Source organism: Mastacembelus armatus, chromosome 24, assembly GCF_900324485.2.
Source record: "Mastacembelus armatus chromosome 24, fMasArm1.2, whole genome shotgun sequence".
Classification (NCBI taxonomy): Eukaryota; Metazoa; Chordata; class Actinopteri; order Synbranchiformes; family Mastacembelidae; genus Mastacembelus; species Mastacembelus armatus.
Genome location: NC_046656.1, coordinates 742466 through 768445, shown reverse-complemented (window position 1 = coordinate 768445; position 25980 = coordinate 742466). Strand labels below are relative to the sequence as shown.

The following is a 25980-nucleotide window of genomic DNA, read 5'->3' as shown; positions in this document are numbered from 1 at the left end:
AGAAATTCCTTCTTAAGGCAATTTTAATGTAAGTGTAAAGGGACAACATTCAGAAATGTTTTTCCAGTGTTGTGCATGGTTCTTGTCATGTTTAAATTTTATTACGCAGGTACAAATAACCAAATAACCAAAACTGTCTTACATGGCACCTTTAAAACCACACAATAAATTCTGGGAACTTGACAAAAACCTTGATAATCAGCTGCATCTATGTCTTTCTGCTTGGTTTCCATAAGATGCAAACTTCAGTCAAGTACAGTTAGGGAGTACAGTCAGTAATGTGCTGTCACCTCTGGCACTTGTTGAATATGCCAGTTAAATCAGTGACCTGCTAAAACCCTCAAATACGTGCATCGTAGTGTATACATACACATGCATTGCACCATTTCCATCACAAGGTGGTGGTGTGCACTGCTGAAGTGTAATATGATTCAAGTAGCTCAAGGGCAAGTTTACCACTCAACAAAAATTCACTAACAGGAGGTTTTAGATTGACTTCATGAAGATATGACTTTGTGAGCTTGGTGAGTGGATTTATATTCACAATGATTGTAACTATTCACTTCTTTCAATCATTATAGTGATATTCAGACTTCATAACCACAGAAGGCATTTTATCATAAACCAAAGCGAAAGAGCACTGGCATCAGATAAAAGCCCTCAAACCCCAGGCTTACGCAAACACTAACCACAAAACAAATCCAAAGAGAGCTCTAATATATTAAAGACTAATAATGCAAAAATAACGACACTATAGGGATGACTTAAAACTACATGGGAACTAAAAAGCTTCATAGAAGTTACATGGCATCATGTCTCATGCATTACTTTCTTTTTTCTTATATGTTTTATTAAAAATAGTGATCCATGTATTTATTTGTTGGAGGTTTGTTCATGGACCAAAGCAGTAAAATCAAAAGCATGGCATTTTAAATGAAAAAATAACAGACATCCACTGAAGTGAAATATCGTTTTTTTCACTAATATTTTAACAAAAAAACACTGCCAGACTCAAATTGTTCAAATGCCTACTCAGAATTAATTTTAAAAAATTTGGTAACTTATTTAAAAATGTTTTTGATGCAACATAGAATGAAACATTCATTCCACATAATGGCTTTTTATTAGAACAGATTCATGCATTTTATTTCTTTGTTAGAGTGGAGCTGCTTTGAGCTGTCACAATCTAGTTCATAGTTCATTTGTTACAATGAGTAACAATCTGATAAATTTAGGGGAACAGATTATAATGTGGAAGAAAGTAGAAAGAAGTAAAGTACGTAGCCTAGTGCGCCTAATTACATTCTTCTGACCACTTCTAATACATTTGGTGTAGACCTACAACATTACTGAGTTCTCTGTATTTTGTGTAATATGTACTATATAGAATAAAGGAGAGAACTTCACACCTTTGGTTGATTCAGTGCGAGTCGTTCTGCGCAGACAGGGGTTTCAGCCTTGACGTAGAGATCAGGTGACTTCTCAGACGGGACTCTTATAAGCGCAGTTTGACAACTTCGACTCAGTTTCCTCTTGGTCCCAAACTTGGATTTCAACTCCGTGAGGGAGTGATTTCTACAAGTGGCAGAAAAAACTCTCGGTGGGCCCTTGTCTTTCTCCCTTTAAGTTCCAGGTAAGGTAAAACCATTTGTCTTTTTTTAAAGAAGGAAAAAGAGCGAAAGAATAGTCTCGTCAGATTTGTATGAGTGTGGAAAGACTCGGTGCGCTCCATAGTCTGCTCCATGCAGCGCAACAGACAGAGGTTTGGAAAAGTCCTTTAGTTTTTGTCACCATTCCGTTTGTTTGAATGATTATTATTAGTCTTCACGAAGACAGATGGGGGCTTACATCTGGATGGAGGGTGAAAAACGACAGAAAAAGTAACTTGTTTTCATTTATTTCATTGTTCCTTCATTTTTTTTTCATTTTTTTTTTATGAAAACCGAAATTCTCCAGTTGACTTTTTCCCAGCCAAAAGCTCCTGTTGCTGTATGACCTGCTTCATGCTGGGCCACTCATCCGTTCTCTGGACTGTGAACATCGCCTCTCCTGCTTTTCTCATAACCCACTGACTCATTTGCTAGAAGACTCAGTTCAGCTGGTCTTTACTGTCCTGTGACTTCCCATTGAAAACCTCTCTATAGCGTTGTGTCTAATATTCCAGAGGTCTGCTGAGTCTGACATTGTGCCAGAGTCCATTGTTCTGCTTTGTCTTGGTCATTTCCATCAGACAAACTCACAGAAGTGGAAATGGCGGGACAGTCTTTGTCTAGTAACAACAACAAAAGCTTTGAAAATGTCAGATTATCTAATTTTCTCAGCTTTCTCAGACTGTGTTCTGGGACAGATTTGTACAGAATGACACTGCAGCAGTAAATGTATTTAGTTTAGGCTGGAGGACCAATCTTCCTCTTTGAACTAAAATGTCTGTCACCTCATGAAATCTGCTCTAACAATGTTAAAAAGCTCATCACCCACTTTGGAGATAAAAAACCTCCATACTGATTTAATGTCTTAGTTATTAAGTTTGAAACCTGTAACTGTATCACAGATGGTGGGCTATAATTAAATAAACATCACACTGTGCTCTGCTAATTTTTGTGAGGACCCACTGATAACCATGTGACCCAGAAAGTCCCAAAAGACTCCTGGAACCCCTTCAAGGACCCCTTTCAACCAAGTATTCATTTAGCAGACAAACTTGTTAAATCCTGACCAAGGGGGCCCTAGCTTTCAGGGGATGAGCCCAGATGAACACGGTGTTGTAGAGGAGACTAGTTACTTGTCAGTGTGTTGTATTCCGTAACTCTATTTTAATAGTAGTGAAATGAAAGTGTATACCCTGGAGAACCAGCCAAAAGGAGCTGTGGACTGAATTGTGCCACAGTGGTTAGGGCTAACCTATCAACAGGAAATTGTCAATGGGCTGATTTTTCCAAAGGAAATGTTCTGTGGATCTGCAGGGTGTCAGTGTAAGCACTGAGGAAAGAGGCTCACAACAGGCCTGTTCTGTTCAGGACATCAGATTGGGTACAAAATCACGCAACATAGTGGCTTTTTTCCAGCATCTCCATTCTGATCAGCTTGGCTAAGACAACAGCAGTCAGTAGATTTTTTGTTGCTGTCTGAAGTCTGCTCATAAGCTACCAACTAAGAGTGAAACTTGTTAGTTGTTAACATGTATAAACTTTGTCAGTCTAAAAGCCACACAAGACAATAGTTGGCAGGCTTTCTCAGTTGAAGAAGATTCAACTTGGCCGGGGAAAGAGTTTTAGAAGTGCAGCAGAAATGTGCTGTTGGTGGAATCCTCTCGTGATTGAAATATGGGTTATCAGAGGTTTGCTGACCCACTCAGCAGAATTTGTTATTGAAATCCCTATTTTGTCAGTCTTTACTGAAGGCATTAACAAAGAATTATTGTGAGTCCATGATTCAATGATCTTGCTTCTTGGTTTATCAGAATTCAGTGTTCACTGAACTTTTTATAGCAGTCTCAGGCACTCTGCTACTTTAATGAATACTCAAGGTTTGTTAAAGATTTTCTTAATGTGCCCAATTTCATTTTATATACTTGCCTAGATTTAAAGGACATTGTTGCTAAACTGAAGAAAATGTGTTTTCTGTCCCTGTTCTCAGTAATTAGATTAGCTTGTGTTTTGCGTCATGAAACATCTAGTTTTCTCTCCTTCAAAAACAATACTGGGTAGTCACATAACACTGGCAAAAAAACAGAATCTCAAAAATGTTGCTAGTGTTTCTGTTTTACCCTAAACCTGAAGTTTAAAAATATTTTTTAATAGTTAATACTGTCTTTGTAGTATTGCCAGTTCAACAGTGCCCTTTCTTTCACCAGCTAACGCTCCCTGAGAATGGGTGACTGGAGTGCTCTGGGTCGTCTGCTGGACAAAGTCCAGGCCTACTCTACTGCTGGGGGGAAGGTCTGGCTGTCGGTGCTGTTCATCTTTAGGATTCTGGTCCTGGGTACTGCAGTGGAATCAGCCTGGGGAGATGAACAGTCTGCCTTCAAATGTAACACACAGCAGCCTGGTTGTGAAAATGTCTGCTATGACAAATCCTTCCCAATCTCCCATGTTCGCTTCTGGGTCCTCCAGATAATCTTTGTGTCAACTCCAACACTCCTTTACCTGGCTCATGTCTTCTATCTTAACCGGAAGGAACAGAAACTCAACAGGAAGGAGGAGGAGCTTAAAGCAGTGCAAAATGATGGTGGGGATGTTGACATCCCATTGAAGAAAATTGAGATGAAAAAACTAAAATATGGCATTGAGGAGCACGGCAAAGTGAAGATGAAGGGCGCTCTACTCAGAACCTATATAACCAGCATTGTCTTCAAGTCTATGTTTGAAGTGGGCTTCCTAGTTATCCAGTGGTACATGTATGGCTTCAGCCTCTCTGCAGTTTACACCTGTGAGAGGTCTCCATGCCCACACAGGGTGGACTGTTTCCTGTCCCGTCCAACAGAGAAGACCGTCTTCATCATCTTCATGCTGGTGGTCTCATTGGTGTCTCTGCTGCTCAATGTCATTGAACTTTTCTATGTGGTTTTTAAAAGGATCAAAGACCGTGTGAAAGGCAAACAGCAGTCAACGCTGTACCCCAGTGGAGGCACCTTGAGCCCTACTCCTAAGGAGCTTTCCACTACCAAGTATGCCTACTATAATGGCTGTTCTTCCCCAACTGCTCCGCTCTCGCCCATGTCCCCTCCAGGCTACAAGCTCGCCACAGGTGAGCGGGGAACTGGCTCATGCCGTAATTATAATAAGCAGGCCAATGAGCAGAACTGGGCCAACTACTCCACAGAACAGAATCGACTTGGCCAGAATGGTGGAGGAAGCACTATTTCAAACTCCCACGCACAAGCCTTTGACTTCCCTGATGACACTCATGAGCATAAGAAACTGTCATCATCAGCAGGACATGAGCTGCAGCCACTGGCTTTGATGGACCCCAGGCCCTGCAGCCGGGCCAGCAGCCGAATGAGTAGCCGAGCCAGACCAGATGACCTGGATGTGTAACCCTGGATGTGTAACCTCTGATTCCTCCTCCTCCTACCGTTCCCTGATGGGAAGTGTGGCTGGAGCCAGGGAATCAGCAATCCACCACATAGGTTCATAAGAAGTGGGACTAACTCCAATTACTATCTTCAGTGTAGAGACATTAAAACTTAAGTCACACTGTCAAAGGTACAAGTTCAAAACGTTTTTTAGTGGCTTTCTTTATCAATTTAGTGGCACTAACCCAGCTTTAAGAAAATAGAACAGCAATCATACAAGTGTTAAACAGATGCACTCATTTGAAATTGTCACTGAGCAGTTAAAGAACAAAGGGCCATAGAAAGTGACTGATATGGTTTGAATTTATTAGGGTTACTTGTCAAGGTTGTTTTTTTCTAGTTTTTGCTATTACTCTGATTGATTGCAGCATTTTATTTACCAGTTCCACAGCCAAGACCTGAAAATCGGGCAACAGCTTTACAAAATGGTACCTTTGTAGCTGTATCTTTTGAACACTGGGTCACTACAATACAGATACAATTTAGCCTAAGTCTGGTTCATTTTCCTTTTTTCTGTCAATCAGCAGACTTTGTTCCTATATATCCTCAATCCAAATTCCAGATTTAGCCAAATGACCTAAACCATACAATATTTGGAATTCTAAGAAATAATAAAAACTGCAACCATTGATTTTTCATAAACTGTCCATCTGTGTAGTTTTAATGTGCTTTCCAATATAACACATATGACATTTACAAAATAGATTTGGATGGAAGTTTTCCAATCTGCCAGCACTGTCATAAAATGTATTTAGTCAAAGTTATGAAAAGAGCACTGTTATGATAAAAAAGTTATGTTTTTTGGTAAACTCTTCAGTGTTGAAGGATGACAAAAGTGAGCAACACGTTTGTCCCTGACAGGTTTAACTGCAGTATGAGATCATACTGCTTCCACCTTAGGTTTCTACAGAAGTTATGACGAACCCATAGCTATGTGGAGAACATGTAAATATAGTAGAAACACAGGACAATACTTAACAAATTGAACAAAACAACTGAGCAAATGAACAATGCCTGGACATTCCCTTCTTTTAATATAAACCTCTGTGATCTACTATATAGAAAATGTGTGTGCACAGAATATGAACATCTCATCTGTGCTATATTGAGTGTTGTGTAGATGTTTGCATGTGGCCACACTTGCAGTGAGTTGCTCTTACAATTTGCTTGTGTAATAAAGCCGAATTTATGTGTGAATCAACATTATTAATACATTTTCACATACATAATATCTTATCCCACCAATCCAGGGTGTACCCCTGACTTTCACCTAAAGAGAGCTGGGATAGGCTCCAGCAGATTCCTGTGACCCTGGTTAGGAATAAGCGGGTATAGATGATGGATGGATGGAACAGTATATTATCCCAGTTCTTAATTAAACATTTCAGTCACAACAAATCACATATCAGTCTCCTACAACAAAATCAGGAATTCTCCAGTGCCATCATGTAGAGCAACCACTTGTGTTAACCACTTGACTCATCCTTTGCATGTGATTTACAGTAAAGGTTTTGAGGTGAATACTTAATACTTGTAGTGAATATTTATTGCTGGGCATCTGTAGACTGCCTCCCACTAAGAGGAGAAATTGACTACTATCCAGTATCTCTTGCTTACAGAAAACATCTTTGCCCCACAAACTGAATATTTATTGACAATAAAAAGTATTTGTATTATTTTCTTTAGTAAATTTGTCCGTCAGTATGGACTATTGTTTCCTGATAAACTTTGAATTTATGTGGTGTTATGTTTTCATGTTGTGCTTTTGTGTGAAAGTTGCAAGGCTGAAGGTTCTGCTCTGAACTGCTTTTATGTGGGTTACATAAACAAAGGCTTTATTGCTGTCATTCATTCAACTGGCGTATTCTCTTCATTTTGTCTTTCTTTGTATTTCTTTTGTGTGTGGTAGAGAAAGTAAAATGATGATCTGTGTTTTAGATATTTGAGCAAATAATGTTTTTGTTCTATAGGTATTGTTTTGTTTTTTCCGAGTCATTTTAACTATTGCTGCTTGAAAAATAGATATTTAGTACTGTAAATCAGGCTGTGTCACAAAAAATGTGAGTTTTTAGAGGACTGCTTATAGATCTGGACTAATATTTAGTCAGTTATATTAAAATGTATGCCTATGTAGCGCCATAACTACCAAACACTAAGATGAATCTCAATTTGGGTGTTTTTTCATTTGATTGTAATTTTTTAAATTGTCAATTTTGCATCATTTTGTTGGTACTTACATACAGTTTGTCATGGATCTTTCAGCTACAATGGCATTTGCACTGAGACATTGGTGATAGAGATGTAAATGATGCACACAGTAATGAGTTTCCTGATACATGTTACTAATTTATTTTTAAACTACAGTGCATGATATCACACATCTGCCCACGGGCTTCATTAAGTGGCTTTGTGAAAGATGTCTTCCATTGACAGAACAGGAGCAATAGTCATTTGTTGCGTTTATTCAGATAATGTTTATCCATGGGGATCCACTGTTGTAAAGTGTAAGTGCATGATAGCAATACAAAAAAACATTAATTGTAACCATGAAAAGTTATTTTAACCAATAAATATTTGTCTTTCTTAATCTGATTGATTGTTTCATTGCATGCTTTTCTCTGTAAAAGTTCTGAAATACAGTGTCACTCTGCTCTGTATAATCAAGTTCCTTAGGTGTCTGTGAAGATTCTCAGTCGTCCAGGTGAAGTTATCTAGAGGTTGAGTCATGGCAACTGGACTTCTAGTTTTTAGGTCAAAACATTTCACTACTCATCCAAGTAGCTTCATCAGTCAGAGAAAGCTGGTATGGAAACTTCGATTTGTCTTTCAGGTTGGTGTCACTCCACCCCTAGTCCCACAGGCTCGTTAGGTGAACTATGTAAATCAGGTGAGAGTCCTTAGACTCCACAAACTCCTGAGTTGGTTTCACTTCACACCTGGCCTAAATAGGCTCTTTAGGTGAACAATAGAAGTGAGCTCAGGTGAAGGTCATTAGGATATAATAGTAGACTCATGAAACTCTCTGATTCACCAGCTGGCTGCAGAGTGTGTCCTCCCTGGAAGACATTTGATGTGTTCCTTAATTTCCTGGGAACAGATGAAAGGGCAGCCTGGTAGATTGAAGACAGTTTATGTCTGAACCCTCCACCCCTGTTGAGGGAGGGTTTTTCCAATTGGACGTAGATAGCTTCCCTAACTCCTCTATCAAACCACCTATCTTCTCTGTCCAAAATGTGTACATCACTGTCTTCAAATGAGTGTCCTGTTTCCTTTAAATGGAGGTGCACAGCTGACAGTAGTCCTGAGGAGCTGGTCCTCCTGTGCTGGGCCGTCCTCCTGTTAAGTGGTTGTTTGGTTTCTCCAATGTAGAGTTCTGAGCATTCTTCCTTACACTGGACAGTAAATACTACACTGCTCCTCCTTGAGGAAGGCCTTTCTGTTGTCAAGAAGTTTGTTTCTGAATGTTCTGGATTTTTTCAAGGGGTGTGGCTTATTGTGTAATGGACAGATTTTGTTAGGGTTGTCACTAGCTGCACACACATCTGTTTTGTGAACTGTGGTGTGATTGTTGATTTGGAAAGTCTTTACAATAGGTCTGTCTGGTTTCACAATTGTTGCAGCACTGCTTTGATGCCTAAAGCTAGGGTCATTTCTCTTCATTGCTTCACAGCACACAAAGTTACAGAAGTACTCAAAGGGAGGAAAGCAAACATGATTTTCTTCTTTGTACCATGACCCAGTAGACACCCACTTGTCCTGAACACCATAGGAAGCTTATCTACAATTGATGTGATTCCACATGAAGTGCCAAGGTATGACAGACCTGTGAGATAACCATCTTTAGCACCTTCGATTTCCATAAGCAAATCCCCAAGTTCACATAATTTGATGTGGTCTTTTGCCGAAATCCTAGGAAAACTGTCCAATCGTGGAAACAGTGATCTTTCAATGATTTCTGGTGCAGCATAGCACTCACGTGGTCTTTCCCATGCTTTGTGTAAAGCAAGATTGGGGTTACTAACATGTATTGAGCAGATCCTCTTCACCATTTCACCAAATTGCTTTCCCATTTAGTCATAAGGTCCAATTCCGTGAAGTTGCTGTGAGGTGAACTTCACAAGCTGCACTGATGAATGAGGAATACCACGACCAATAATTTTCAGGCTTGTCGTCAAATTCAATTCAATTCAATTCAATTCAGTTTTATTTGTATAGCGCCAAATCACAATACAAATCATCTCAAGGCACTTTACAAAAACTAAAACTAAAAACCCAACAATTCCCTTATGAGCAAGCACTTGGCGACAGTGGAGAGGAAAAACTACCTTTAACGGAAGAAAAAACCTCCAGCAGAATGGGGGGGGGGTTAGGGTAGGGGAGCTCAGTGCACCGATGGTCCTCAGGCAGTCTAGGCCTATAGCAGCATAACTAAGGAATGGTTCAGGGTTGCCTGAAGCCAGCCCTAACTATATGCTTTGTCAAAGAAGAAGGTTTTAAGTCTAGCCTTAAAAGTATAGAGAGTGTCTGCCTCCTGAACCCAGGCTGGGAGCTGGTTCCATAGGAGAGGAGCTTGATAACTAAAGGCTCTGCCTCCCATTCTGCTTTTGGAAACTCTGGGAACCACAAGTAGACCTGCACTCTGAGAGCGACGTGGTCTATTGGGATAATATGGTACTATGAGGTCTTTGAGGTATGAAGGAGCTTGATTATGAAGGGATTTGTATGTGAGAAGAAGGATTTTAAATTCTATTCTATATTTTACAGGGAGCCAATGAAGAGAAGCCAGTATAGGAGAAATATGATCTCTCAAATTGGTACAGTCCTGAACTAATGAGGTCTCATCGGGCTAAATACTGTGCCAAGGGCTCTGCCTGAGCTGGTGTGTTAACTGGAGTATTGTATGTATTGAACAAAGTAAGGCTTGGTAGGTGCATTCATGATGGGGTTTGTCCTCCCAACTTCAGACTTGATCACACCAGCAGACAGATCAGGTAGGTTTGTTGCAGGTAAGTGCATTCTATCAGCTTTCTCAGACTTCGGCTTGTTTTTTGTTAGGCCCCGAGCCTTTTTTTCCTGTTTGTATTTTATTTTGGTCAGTTTCCTGTGTTCTTTTTTTTGTTTTCTGTTTGTTTTTTTTGTTTTCTGTTTGTTAGTTCGAGGTAGCCTTGTGTTTTCGTTGCTCATTAGTTAGATTACGTTCACCTGTGTCTTGAGTTGTGTGTGTGTATATAGATCCCTGTGTTCCTTTGTTCCCCGCCGGAACATTAGTTACCTTTGCCTAGGATAATGCTAAATGTTTCTGCGGATTGCATTTGTTCAAGGAGTGTGTTCGTTTTCTGTTTCCCTGTCTGTCTGCCCGCCAAGTAGCGGAGGATATTTTTGTATCTTTTCTGAGCCCCGGACGATCCAGGGAGATTAAAAGTTTGTGTTTGTGTTTGTGTTGCCACTTCTTGTGCTGCACATAGACGAGTTGTTGCTTGTGGCCGTCTTAACCACTTTAACATCAAATGATGCCTTTTTACTGTAGTGTTCTTGTGCAGTGTGTCGAAACTCTGACTAAACACCAAGTTAAGTTAAACTGTAGCCAATGAAGACAGAGTGGTAGCAAGATTGATCATTTACTGTCACTCTTCCTCTAGCATTTGTGGTGAAAACTGTAATTAAACAATACAGAAATATTCAGTGTCAAGTGTCTTGACTAATATTGCATTATAAGCGATTTTAACATAAACATAAACTACTGTTCTCTTTGTAGCAGCAATTACAATGGCTATGAGCATCGCTGAGAGCTTTTACACAATGGTAAACAACTGCTTTTAGCAACTTATCAAACATCTTCCTTTAACAAAATCATCACTAATATTTGATCTCTAACATATCTAATGTCATATTAACAAACTTACGGCACTGCCTCTATAATGCTTTTTAGTGGAAGCAATGGATTATCGTAGAGAGAGCACACCATGTCTGTCTTATTGTTTTCATGCAGAACCAGAACCAGGGCATGCTGCAGGAACTGTGGAGCCTCCGAGCTTCTTTTCAGCCACCTATGGCTCAGCTACAACAGCCCGTGGCCCAGTCTTTGCTACCCCAGAGAGTACAAGTACAGATAGTAAGTAGCCCAATACTGGATGTACCAATACCAGCTCCCCAGTACCAGAGCAGGGACAGGAACCCATCAGAGTTTCTGTCATCTCAACTACCACATGACAATTACAGTGGGTACGGAAAGTATTCAGACACCTTTAAATTTTTCACTCTTTGTATCATTGCAGCCATTTGCCAAAATCAAAAAAGTTCATTTTATTTCTCATTAATGTACACTCAGCACCCCATCTTGACAGGAAAAAACAGAAATGTAGAAATTTTTGCAAATTTATTAAAAAAGAAAAACTGAAATATCACAGACCCTTTGCAGTGACACTCATATTTAACTCAAATGCTGTCCATTTCTTCTGATCCTCCTTGAGATGGTTCTGCTCCTTTACTGGAGTCCAGCTGTGTTTAATTAAACTGATTGGACTTGATTAGGAAAGGCACACACCTGTCTATATAAGACCTTACAGCTCACAGTGCATGTCAGAGCAAATGAGAATCATGAGGTCGAAGGAACTGCCCAAGGAGCTCAGAGACACAATTGTGGCAAGGCACAGATCTGGCCAAGGTTACAAAAGAATTTCTGCAGCACTCAAGGTTCCTAAGAGCACAGTGGCCCCCATAATCCTCAAATGGAAAAAGTTTGGGACAACCAGAAGTCTTCCTAGACCTGGCCGTCCAGCCAAACTGAGCAATCGTGGGAGAGGAGCCTTGGTGAGAGGTAAAGAAGAACCCAAAGATAACTGTGGCTGAGCTCCAGAGATGCAGTAGGGAGATGGGAGAAAGTTCCACAAAGTCAACTATCACTGCAGCCCTCCACCAGTCGGGGCTTTATGGCAGAGTGGCCCAACGGAAGCCTCTCCTCAGTGCAAAACACATGAAAGCCTGCATAGAGTTTGCCAAAAAACACATGAAGGACTCCCAGACTATGAGAAATAAGATTCTCTGGTCTGATGAGACCAAGATTGAACTTTTTGCCGTTAATTCTAAGCGGTATGTGTGGAGAAAACCAGGCACTGCTCATCACCTGCCCAATACAATCCCTACAGTGAAACATGGTGGTGGGAGCATCATGTTGTGGGGGTGTTTTTCAGCTGCAGGGACAGGACGACTGGTTGCAATTGAAGGAAAGATGAATGCGGCCAAGTACAGAGATATGCTGGAAGAAAACCTCTGCTCAAGACCTCAGACTGGGCCGAAGGTTCATCTTTCAACAGGACAATGACCCTAAGCACACAGCTAAAATAACAAAGGAGTGGCTTCGGAACAACTCTGTGACCGTTCTTGACTGGCCCAGCCAGAGCCCTGACCTAAACCCAACTGAGCATCTCTGGAGAGACCTGAAAATGGCTGTCTACCAACGTTCACCATCCAACCTGACAGAACTGGAGAGGATCTGCAAGGAAGAATGGCAGAGGATCCCCAAATCCACGTGTGAAAAACTTGTTGCATCATTCCCAAGAAGACTCATGGCTGTACTAGCTCAAAAGGGTGCTTCTACTCAATACTGAGCACAGGATCTGAATACTTATGACCATGTGATATTTCAGTTTTTCTTTTTTAATAAATTTGCAAAAATTTCTACATTTCTGTTTTTTTCTGTCAAGATGGTGTGCTGAGTGTACATTAATGAGAAATAAAATGAACTTTTTTGATTTTGGCAAATGGCTGCAATGACACGAAGAGTGAAAAATTTAAAGGGGTCTGAATACTTTCCGTACCCACTGTACATGATAGGGCAATCAGGGCGCAATCAGTTCTGATCAGACTGGAGATCCTATCAGTCACTCCTCTTAGCCTACACAGTGATGGATTCAATTCAATTCCATTCAGTTCAGTTTTATTTGTATAGTGCTATAACACAGTTATAGTGCAGTTATTGGCCCCACCAACCTGCAGTGCCTATTTGTTGTTTATTGTTGCTGTTCTTTTCTCTCTGCCCTATCTACTCACCCCAACTGGTCGAGGCAGGTGGCCGCCCAAACTGAGCTGACAGGACTCTCCTGCAACCACTCCCCATCATCTCCACACCATTCTTGAGGGTGGCTATGGATATTGTTGACCCAATGGTGAAGAGCAGTCAGGGACATCTGAGTACATCTTGGTAGTGCCTGATTATGCAACCTGTTTCCCAGAGGCCTTTCCGCTAAGCACCATTACCACTTCTGCAGTTCTACAGTGTCTAATCCAGCTCTTCTCTAGGATGGGGATTCCTTTTGAGGCTGATGCAGCTTTTTCACAGACAGCTGGGCATCACTGCACTCAAGACCACACCCTACAATCCAGAAACAGATGGTTTAGTTGAAAGAGTTAATCAGACACTAAAGGGAATGTTGCAGAAGTTTGTGTTTGACACTGGTAAAGACTGGCATCGACTGATCCCTGGGTGCCACAGCACTGGCTTCCCACTGCTCCAGGTGTTGTTCACTGCTGTGTGTGTGTGCACTTTGGGTGGTAATGGAATTTCCCCATTGTGGGACTAACACAGGTAATAACTTAACTTAACTTAACTCTTGCTTTTTGCCTACAGAGAGGTTACTCAGGCTTTCAGGCTTCCACTGGTTTTTCCCCTTTTGAGTTGATTTATGGTTGAGATGTTCAGGGACCATTGGACGTACTCCAGAAGGGCTGGGAAAATTCTGCCACTAATTCCAAAGAAGGAACAAATGTAGTTCAGTTCGTCCTACAGATGCATGATTGATTGGCAAGGTACAACAAAGAGGCAGAGCTGAACTTGCAACCGGCTCAAAAAATGCAGAAAATATGGTATGACCAACAGGTACGGTGATGTGAGTTTCTACCTGGCCAAAAAGTACTGCTTCTCCCTCCATCTTCCAATAGTAAGATGCTGACCAAGTGGCAAGGACCATACATTGTAACCTGAAAGATGACTCTTGCCACTTGAAATTCATCATCCTGACAAGGAGAGGAAAAAACAAACTTACCATGTAGTTCTTCTGAAAGAATGGAAAGAGCCACCTTCCCAGCCTGTGGAGGTTGGTCTTGTTGTAGGGAAGCCTGATCTGGGTGAAGCCGGGGGCACAAATACATGGGTGTTAAAAGAGGCTGAAATGCCAGTGTTTACACACCTTACTAGTAAGCAGACCTCATAAATTCTCCAGGTTTTCCAAGAGGTGCCCACTCTATTGTCATCTTAGAGTTTGACTCCTACCCTATGCCAAGGGTTGATGACTTGGTGGAGAAGATTGGGTCTGGAACGTACAGTGGGTACGGAAAGTATTCAGACCCCTTTAAATTTTTCATTCTTTGTGTCATTGCAGCCATTTGCCAAAATCAAAAAAGTTCCTTTTATTTCTCATTAATGTACACTCAGCACCCCATCTTGACAGAAAAAAAACTGAAATGTAGAAATTTTTGCAAATTTATTAAAAAAGAACAACTGAAATATCACATGGTCATAAGTATTCAGACCCTGTGCTCAGTATTGAGTAGAAGCACCATTTTGAGCCAGTACAGCCATGAGTCTTCATGGGAATGATGCAAAAACTTAAATCTGCTAAACCTGTAGTAAAGACTATAAAGAGATGGACCAATGTTGGAGTGTTTTTAAAGCTGCTGCAAATGATCTGGACGAGCTCACAGAGACTGTAACTTCATATATCAGTTTCTGTGGGGACCTATAGGGTCCATATAGGGTACTGGTGTATTCCCACCAGGACTTAGCCATGGTTTACAGCAAAACCCAGACAGCTTCGTCAGATCAAAGAGGATGCCTACAGAAATGGGGACAGTCTTGTAAGATCAGGCCAGGAACACACTGAATATGGAGATTAGAGTGGCTAAAAGGAGCTACGCTAAAAGGTTGGAAGATCAGTTCATGTCCAACAATTCAGCTCTAGTGTGGAAAGGACTAAAAGCAATCACCAACTACAAGTCACCATCCCCCAGCACTGAGGTGAATCAACACTTGTTGAAGACCCAAGTTATATTGTAGATTCGAAACCTCCCACACCCGTTCTGACCATCTCTTTATACAACACCTCCTGCAACCCCCATCTTCACCCTTGCTCCAGAGATCTTCAAGAGATCTCTGGAGTTGTGTGAAGTCCCTACATGGTTTAAATGCTCCACCATTATCCCCATCTCAAAGAAATCCAAGATAACAGGACTTAATGACTACATACCTGTTGCTCTAACGTCATGAAATCATTTGAAAAACTTTGAAAAACCATCATAGACAGCACTGTGGCTGCAGTGGAGATACTCTAGTTCTTTTGGGTCCATTATCTCCCAGGACCTGAAGTGGGAACTCACGTCGACCTCATTACAAAAAAGGTCCAACAAAGGTTGTACTTCCTCCACCACTGAGGAAGTTTAACCTGCCATAAAAGCTGCTGAAGAGGATTATTGGTGCCCACCCTTCAAGAACTGTATATAACCAGAGTGAGGAAAAGGGCTCAGAAAATCACTCTGGATCCCTCACATCCAAGTCATTGCCTTTTTGAGAAAGAAAAGAAAGAAAGAGTTCTACTCATTTATTTTTATCGTCTGAGTGTTGTTGTTTCTGTGAACTGGAAGCTTATGACACCAAAACAAATTCTTTGTATGCACAAGTATACTTGGTAGTAAAGCTCTTTCTGAGTCTGATTCTGATTCTAAATGAAGCATGCATAAGGTGAACAGAATTGGTCCTAGCACAGAGCCTTGTGGAACTCCATAACTAACTTTTGTGCGTGTGGATGGTTCATAATGGACATGAACAAACTGGAATCTGTCCGATATAGAAGATTGGAACCATTTTAATGCTGTTCCTCTGATACCAGTCACATGCTCCAGTCTCTGGAATAAGATGCTGTGGTCAGTAGTGTCAAATGTAGCACTGTCTAGGAGGACAAGTATAGAAACAAGTCCATTATCTGAGGCTAAGAGAAGATCATTGGTGACGATTAACAGTGATGTTTCTGTACGATGATGTGCTCTAAATCCTGATTGAAAATCTTCATATAGTTCATTTCTATGTAAGTGGTCTGCTAGCTGCTTAGCAACAGCTTTTTCAAGGATTTTAGAAATAAATGGTAGGTTGGATGTTGGTCTATAATTAGCCAAGGTTTCTTGTAATCAGCAAGAAAGGCCTTGACAGATGGATCTGTCTGTTTTAAGTAATTCCACCCACACTCCCACATTACAGCTACATAGACACCATAATGAGTCCTGAGGGCCTTCACTTTGTTGTTAAACTGTGCATAAAGCCCTACGTTATTTTCACTGGATTGCAGATAACACTTTATACAATGATGGTAATAATACCCTGAAAATTCAAAACATATGTTTGTAGCAGAGTCATAGCCGTCCACATAGTACTGTCCCATCCTGTGTTCACCCCCTCTGAGTGCATGCGCCTTATCACACAATTTTCAGAATGAACCACAAGTTCTAGCCACTAGATGGACAGTACATATCGTAATTCATGAGAGCCAGAGTGTCACTAGGCAGAAACAGTGTCTTGAACACACCCATGCAGCTTGATGCCAGAGTGGTGTAAGCAAAAGGCTCCACCTATGTGCATTGCAGAAATGCTGAGCGATAAATCATGCATGCCTTTCATAGTACTTCCACGTCATTGCGGCAGTAGTGAGCCAGCGCATACTGCATTTCAAAGGGTGTGTCTTCAGCCCTGTTGTACCATGTCATAAATTTTGTCTTCTCACACTCTATCATCTTGTCATACCCGTAGTACTCCAGTGCTGGGTATGGACCTACATAAAATTCATTCTCAACTGTATAGAATTTATGTGGAAAGTACCCCTTGGTTAGATCATCTTCAAATCCTAAAACGGCCAGCGTTTTAGCCAGACTCATCGGGAAGAAACTGAATGAATCGCTCCACCGTTGATGGTAGTTGGCATCGTACATGAGAATGACTCTGCTTCCCTTCATAATCACAAACGGGTAATCCTCTGGTGCACAAAGTATTCGAGCAATATATAGCTGTCAAAACCTGAAGCATTATGAGCTATGAATGTATACCCCTTATATCTGCGATGCCTGTAGCGTCTGACAAGTGCGGTCATGCAATTAACACTGGTGAAAAAAAATGGATAGGGGTCACCAGTCATTTCCATGGCACATACAAAACTGGCCTCATGCCTGCCATCACAGTATCTGGTTTCGAAATCAAACAGGATATAATTCTCAGTGGGCTCTACATTAAGGGGAGTGGGTCATATGAAACACTGGTGAACCTTGCCTCCTCTGAGTGCTCCACAATGACCACAGCAGGGGGCTATACATTTGTGAGTTAGGTGACTGCTTACAACTCCTGTAAATTTTGCCACACTCCTCACAGTATTTCATAGTCTGGCAAGGTATCATATGGTGATTTGGGTCTGGTAATTTGTGTGAAGCAGACATTACACAGGTGTTTGCAATTATGTAACAGGGTTCTTTCATATGTGTTGTAACAGTACTCACAGACATACAATACCTCAAAAAAACCCATAGGGTTTTTTATTAGATAATAGTGCTCGTTGTGTAAGTAGAGCCAAATGGTCTGTTGTCGAGGGGTGTTGTGTGTTTGGAAATAGAATGACCATTTTCTACTCCTGCTGTGATGGAAGATTATAATTTTTACCCCTAATTCTCTTTCAAATCTAGTAACATCACTAAAAGCCACCTGCTGTGTGTGGTGGAGACCTGAAGAGTGTAGTTCTTTAGCACTATGTAATATTGCCACTATTTAATATGTAATTGTGGCATCATTATTAGGGTTGTACAGATGCATGCCATTTTTTGACAAAATCTCATCATACATAGTGGTACATGGCCCGGCCTCAGCCGGGTGCCACCACCTCAGCTCTCTTGTGCCACACTGACCACAAACTTGAGGTCACCATGTGACAGCGAGTCATCATTACCCTGGATCACCTGGACAACCTCATCCGTAAAAACATCCACATTATACCCATCATCCTGCCTTAAAACAACTTGCACATCACTAGCCAGGGATGGACCTCTCAAAACATTTAACACACTACCCAGCCGTGACACCCCTATGGCCCAATTTATAACTTCAACCCTGTGAGAGACGGTTAATTTTTCTTTTGAGCTGTTCTGATTTCTGATGTTTGTTTTCAGACCATCTAAGAAAACCAGCAGGACTTAATGCAACATTGAGATATTCAGAATCTGATGGTGGTGGAATGTTCAAAATATTCATAAGATGTGCATTTTCTCACGCATTTCTATAGAGCAGTGTAAGAATTCATCATGTGACATTGCAGACCGAGGGTTGTCATTATCAACAGAGGCACTATTCTGATTGTCATGACCGTCCATTTTTAAAAAAGTACTATATTTTGTCTAAAATAGTGTTAATCATCTATTGTGTATCTGTTATCTGAGTTGTACACTCTGCTGTTGTGTGTGCAACGTACGATTCTAGCTTTGTATGAGATGAAACCCTGTTCTACCCTGTCTTTTTCTTTTTTTGTAAATAAAACTGAATTGAATTAAATTAAATTATGTTTCATTTTTGTTTTTGTCTAATTTCTTTGATCTATACAATGTTTCTGAAAGTATAACAGGTTAACATGCCATCTTTGAGCATACTTTCCCTTTTGTGCAACGCTGAAACACTACATTACCTAAAGATTACCTTTAATAAGTGTTGCAATTGTGAAATCAGAAACTGATTGCAGCAGACTTGCATGAAATTCCAATGTACTGACATAGTCAATGAAAAGGCTTGGAACCAGCTGAGAATCTTTATTGATCTCACACACATGAATGATGATGTCACTAACAATTTAAAGAAAATTTAGTTGGTCAGCATTTGCCTTCTTGCCATCAAAGTGAATCTACATCTCCCATACTATAAGGATTCATTCAGCATTTCTCTTGCATGCACTCACACTGGCACTCTCGTGCCTGCTTTGTATTTTGCTTTCACAAAAATACTGACACACACGGTCCACACACACACCAGACGTTTTTTTTTTTTTTTTTTTGCAAATTATGCCTTAATACAATGAGTTATACCTGATTGTATATGTATTTTGATTAAAAAAAAAATGATTTATTTTGTTTTAACACAGTAAAAATATATTTTTTGCTGTTTATGAAACTTTTTTATGGATGAACATGGTCTTATACAAAGATATGTATGCTCATAGACATGTGGCACACTTGATGGCAGATTTGATTGCATTATTGTAAATTGTTTATTTTGATGTACATGCTGTCTTTTAGCAAATTGTACACAATGTGTATATTATATATGTTTTTATGACAGTTTATGAGTGTATCTCAAAAACTAAGTTATGGATACACTCAACATTTCTGTGGTGTGAACTGAATTTTGAGCTATAGCTATGACATTTCTGTAATTAGAAAAATATGTGTAAAAAAAAAAAGATTATTTTTTTTGTGGTTTATTGCACTTTTTTAGCAATTTATTTAATTAGAAATGACTTATTAGATACATATTATTAAAATTTGGGATATAAGGGTTGCATTGATGTATGGCAAATTAATATGCTCCAAAAAAATGGCACTACAGCATGTAAAAATGTAAAGATATGCTCTGACGACCTTGTTCTATGGTAGGTTTTAAAGGGTTAAAGGACTATTACAGGAGATCCTATCAGATTATACAACACATGTATATGTACACGTTTGTCATATAATCTATATATGGATAGCTCAGTGGTTAAGGCCAGGGTGCAGGGAGATCAAAGGGTCGGGGGTTCGAATTTTTGTAAAGTCCACACTGAAGGCACTACTAGCTACTTTACAAAAATGAGCGATAGAAATACTGGCTTGGATGTCGCCCGGTCAACAAGGTCTGCGTCAGGTTCTAGGGGACCAGGGCAACCTGACAGAAATGGGCTACTGGAACATGACACTCATGGAGAACAGAGAACTGTTGGAATGCTACTACATGAGTAACCCCAAGGAAAGGGGTTACATGAAGTGGATGTGGGATCTATGGAAACTTCAAAACCCACCATATATACTAGGGCCAAAACAACTAGTAGCTCAGTGTTCCAACTGCCGCAAACAGCAACTGCTATCATAACTGGAGATCGAAGAGATACAACACAAATGCTACGGCACGGGGAAGCCAGGATGCAAGGTCAGGGGGGAAACAATACCATCCCCACCCAAGATTGGGTAACAAGCCCCCACATGCTCAACACAAGAGCAGCTGACCTGAGAGTGAAGATCGTGAGTAAGATGGACACCTGGAAGATGTGAATGCAGCATTACGAACAATCCCTACTGAGACCAACAAGCTGATATACACCACGGCAGCAGTGATCCTTGAGATGCTTGGCCACAAAATACACACCACCACCAAGGAGCTGTATCCTGCATGGAGAAATAGGTTAGAGGCAAAAATAAGGGCAACACAGAGAGAAGTTAGCCAACTATCAGAACTGCAGAGAGGTGGGATGAAGTTGGGTAAGAAGTAGAGCAAGCTGTTCATACCAGAGGCCCTGGAGACTTGGAAGCAAGGAGAATAAACAGCATGTTCTCCACCAAACCGTCCAAAGTGTACTCTCAGTGGCTGAGTAGTAACATGAGAACATACCCACCAAGGCTGGAGACTGAATAATACTGGAAAAACATATGAGAGAGGGAGGCATCAAATAACGCCAATGCCCAGCTCTTCAGACCTGAGAGCAGACCACAGCAACCTCCCTGAACAGGAACCAGTAACTATCACAACGGCAGATATCTGAGAAAGGGTCTCAAACATGAAGAACTGGACAGCACCTGGGCCTGACATAATCCACACCTACTGGCTAAAGAAGCTAACTGCACTCCATGAGCGCCTGGCAGCTCAAATGAACCAGCTACTAATGGATGGGACTCATCCAGAGTGGCTAACTGAAGGCAGGACAGTCCTGATCCTAAAGGACCCCCAAAAGGGAGCAGTCCCATCCAACTACCGCCCGATAACCTGCCTCTGCACAACATGGAATCTCCTGTCAGGCATCATAGTGGCTAAGATGAGTAAGCACATGGCTCAATACATGAGCGGGGCCCAGAAAGGAATCGGTAAGGACACCAGGTGATGGATGGATCAGCCTCCGAATCCCCAGCTCCTGCTTCCCTTATGGAAGACGTGTTGACGGGATTGAGGAGATCCTCGAAGTATTCCTTCCACCGTCTGACAATATTCCCAGTCGAGGTCAGCAGCTCCCCACTTCCACTGTAAACAGTGTTGGTAGAACACTGCTTCCACCTCCTGAGGCGCCGGACGGTTTGCCAGAATCTCTTCAGGGCCGACAGGTAGTCCTTCTCCATGGCCTCACCGAACTCCTCCCATACCCGAGTTTTTGTCGCCGTCACCTGTCAGCTGCTTCGGGAGTCCCACAAGCCAACCAAGCTAGGTAGGACTCTTTCTTCGGCTTGACGACATCCCTTACCTCCGGTGTCCACCACCGGGTTCGGGGATTGCCGCCACGACAGGCACCCGAAACCTTACGGCCACAGCTCCTAGCCACCGCGTCAACAGTGGAGGTGGAAAACAAGGTCCATTCGGACTCAATGTCCCCAGCCTCCCCTGGGATCTGGTAGAAGCCTGCCAAGTCTGTCCCGCTTCCTCCTCCGCCAGCGGCTCCAACTCACCACCAGGTGGTGATCAGTTGACAGCTCTGCCCCTCTCTTCACCCGAGTGTCCAAGACATATGGCCAGATGACACGACTACAAAGTCGATCATCGACCTCCGGTGTCCTGGTGCCATGTGCACTGATGGACACCCTTATGCTTTAACATGGTGTTCGTTATGGACAAACTGTGACTAGCACAGAAGTCCAGCAACAGAACACCACTCGGATTCGTATCGGGGAGGCCGTTCCTCCCAATCACGCCCCTCCAGGTTTCACTGTTGCTGCCCACATGAGTGTTGAAGTCCCCCAACAGAATTATGGAGTCCCCGGTAGGAGCACCTTTCAGCACCCCCCCAAGAGACTCCAAAAAGGTCCCCGTCCTCGACCACTGCCCGATTCACTATGCACCGGCCCCTTATGGATCCTCCTGCGGGTGGTGGGTCCACAGAAGGGCGGCCCCACATCGCTCTTTCGGCCCCATGGGGGAGACCCAGCCACCAGGCACTCGCCAACTGGCCCAACCCCAAGCCTGGCTCCAGGGTGGGGCCCCAGCTTCGCCATGCTGGGCGACATCACGGTCCTCGGTTTTCGCTCCATAAGAGGTCACTGAACCGCTCTTAGTCTAGTCCATCACCTAGGACTTGTTTGCCTTGGGAGACCCTGCCAGGGGCATATAGCCCCAGACAACATAGCTCCTAGGATCATACGGGCACTAAAACCCCTCCACCACGATAAGGTGGCGGTTCAAGGAGGGGATTTATGCATATATTACAAGCATAATATATATAATTATACAGGTTTATACACAGGCTGTAGATAGGTTGTGGTCAGCCCCCACCCAGGGGAGGGAGGGAGGATGAAGAATATGCCTTCATAGACCCAGGTTTGGCAACGTCCGGCCCGCGGGCCATTTCTGGCCCCCAGTGACTTATTTTTGGCCTGCCAGATGATTTTTGAAAAATGATCATTAAATAGTATGAGTTCCGTGGACAGCATCGAATCATAGCCTATCTCTGTTTATATGTTTTATTTCTATTTATTTGAGTCTAATATGACACTTTCAAAGATGTGCTGTGTGCAGTTTTGTAACCCCTCCTCTCCGCTCTTGCTCTGTGCTGCAGCTCGCTGTGACAGAACTGCACCGTGCTCTGTCACCTCGATACAGGTAAGGTTTTGAACCTTAGCATGTAAATGAAATAAAGGACATATTTAGACACTTCCTTTCTTATTTATTTTGCATCAGTCACACACATATACATTGTCCACTGCTTCATTTGGAAAACCTTTGAAGCGGGACACAACAAGATCCTAAAAGACAAAAACACATGGAATGCCCAGTTTGAGTAATAAAATAGCCTGGTCGACATCTAAAATGTTTGATAGACTACTTTCAAAACCCTGAAAACTGGTATTTCCTCTCTTTCACTATTTTCTGTATGTCTGTCATTAGAGATGTCATCTTAATGCGCAGGGCATTCTGCAAGTTTTTAGGTGTCAGCTGGTTTCTCTCCAGCATCTTTATGGCATTCATTGTCGAGAAAGTTGACTTACACATGTAGGTTGAAGGAAACATAGTAATCAAATAAAAAGCAAGTTTCTTTGCACACAGACTGCACCTTGTAGCACAGTGCTGACGAGAGAGAACGCTTGAAAATCAACGAACTCCATCTCAAATGTTGCCTCATTTAATGATGGCAGGGTTCTCGTCGCCACTGAAGAGAATTCTGGACTTGGCGGGACACCAAGAGGATCACGCACAAACGCAATAATCCTTTGGGACAGAGTAGTCGTCAAACCTGGCCATGAGGTTTTTCTGCAGCTGTTTGATAAAATCCAACATTACCTCTGTCACTTCTCCTGGCGCCTGTGCCTCTAATGTAGGAAAATGGAGAAGTCAGTTGGATGTCAAGTCGGTTTCTAACAGCTGTAACTTTCTAACGAATGACTCTAGCTTTTCAAAGATGTCCACAACAATTTTGTTTTGCCCCTGCAGCTGCAGATTGAGCTTGTTTATGGTCAAATATATCTGCCAAAAAAGCTACAGTGGCCATGAACTTTTTGTTCTCCAGATGCGCGAGGTGTTGCTGTCGCATTATTTTTCATTGTCACGAAAGCCTTGACTTCATCCAGAAGCGCAAACATGCGTTCAAACATTTTTCCTTTGCTTAACCAGCACACATCATTGTGCAGCAGCAGATTGTCTGTCACAATGAGACAGATTTTCTCAAATGATAATGAAAGCTGCTTTAACAGCTCCTCTAGTTTGGCAAATATTATGTTATGGGTTGAAACAATTTGACCTAAAAACTAGAAGTCCACTTGCCATGACTCAACCTCTAGCTAACTTCGCATGGATGAGTGGGAATCTTCAGACATCAATGAGCTAGGTTGCTACAATGTGTAATGATTGCAGCTTGTGTATAAGCCTGAGCTATGTACAAGTTACCACAGTAGCTGGAAAAATGAATTGTTAATATTCCTGATTCCACAATTTTACACTGTTAAAATTAGAACATCAATATTTGAAACAAATACGTGATACCAATGTTGCCAGTCACAGTTGTCTTCTTAAGATTTATTCAGCTATTTAGATTAGATTACATTAGATAAATGGAAAGGCTGACAGATGAGGTTAGAAAGGAATCTCCGTGGACCATGATGTTTGCAGATGACATTGTCATCTGTAGTAAGAGCAGGGAGGAGGTGGAGGAAAATCTAGAGAGGTGGAGGTTTGCTCTGTAAAGGAGAGGAATGAAGGTCAGCTGCAGTAAAACAGAGTACATGTGTGTAAGACAGATTCAAGTAGAACGATGAAGTTACAGGGAGTAGAGGTGAAGCAGGTGGAGGATTTTAAGTACAGTCAACAGCCCAGAGCAACAGAGAGTGTGGAAAAGAATTGAAGAGACATGTGCAAGCAGGTTGGAACGGGTGGAGGGAAGTGTCAGGTGTGATGTGTGACAAAAGAGTGTCAGCAAGAATGAAAGGAAAGGTGTACAAGACAGTGGTGAGACCAGCAATGTTGTATGGTTTAGAGACAGCGGCAGTGAGAAAAAGACAGGAGGCAGAGCTGGAGGTAGCAGAGGTGAAGATGTTGAGGTTCTCTCTGGGAGTGAAGAGGGTGGATAGGATCAGGAATGAGTACATCAGAGGGACAGCTCATGTTAGATGTTTTGGAGAAAAAGCCAGGGAAGCCAGATTGAGTTGGTTTGGACATGTTCAGAGGAGGGACAGTGAATACATTGGTAAAAGGATGCTGAGGTTAGAGCTGCCAGGAAGGAGGCCTAGAGGAAGACCAAAGAGGAGGTTCATGGAAGGAGGACATGAGGACAGTTGATGTGGGTGAGGAGGATACAGAGGATAGGGTTAAATGGAGGCGGATGATTCACTGTGGCGACCCCTGAATGGAGCAGCCGAAAGGAAGAGAAGAAGAAGATCAACTTTATTGATCCACAAGGGAAATTTCTTGGTCACATTAGCTTAGTTACACACAGGTACTCTTGAAAAATATTTAATAATTTGAAAAAAAGAAAAGAAAATAGAATATAATAATAAAGCAAAAAATACAAAATTTGCATGCGTACAATATACAGTATTTAATAGATTAATCTTTTCTTTAAGTGTTAAGTGTGTGTGTTAAGTGTTTAAGCTTAAGTAATGTTTCCTAAAATGGGACCAATAATTTCACACATGACAAACTTAGCAACTAATCAGAGTCAATAATTCAGCAACAACATAAATGAGAGTCAATAAAACGTCATAGTTATATGGATTAAACACAAGCATGAATAACAGATAAACAATAGCACAACTTCTATATCACACTATAGTCTGACAGCAATTCTCTATATAGGTCTGGTCACACATGTTACATATTTAGCAAAGCAGAACTATAACTATAACAGAGGGACAGAATCCAGATCAGAGATGTACACTGGGTGTACAACTTTCATAGGTTCAATGGCCAAATGGAGTAGGTTCTTGGACGTTAAAGTGGTCCTAAAAGAAGCGTATGGCTGGATATCAAATGAACAAGCACGTAGCTTCATCTTGCATAGTTTATCAAAGAGCACCATTGACATCAAAGGCAAAGGCAAAGGCAAATTTATTTGTATAGCACCTTTCATACACTATGCAATTCAAAGTGCTTTATAAGGCATATAATTACATTAAAAGCATTGAAAAGATCATTTAAAAATAAAGACATTTAGCATAAAATAAATTTAAATCAAGGA

General features: G+C 41.6%; 1 protein-coding gene across 1 annotated transcript; it reads left to right on the top strand.

Moving 5' to 3' along the window:
- The first annotated feature begins 1506 nt into the window (after positions 1-1506).
- gja1b (gap junction protein alpha 1b) lies at positions 1507-7661 on the top strand. The gene is made up of 2 exons (XM_026318990.2): positions 1507-1633; positions 3854-7661. Exon 2 carries the CDS (start codon positions 3870-3872, stop codon positions 5034-5036), a length of 1167 nt encoding a protein of 388 aa, XP_026174775.1. The 5' UTR covers positions 1507-1633; positions 3854-3869; the 3' UTR covers positions 5037-7661.
- The last annotated feature ends 18319 nt before the right edge of the window (positions 7662-25980 follow it).

Coding starts and splice junctions, on each gene's coding strand:
- gja1b (XM_026318990.2), top strand. CDS start 3,870: ATGGGTGACTGGAGTGCTCTGGGTCGTCTGCTGGACAAAGTCCAGGCC.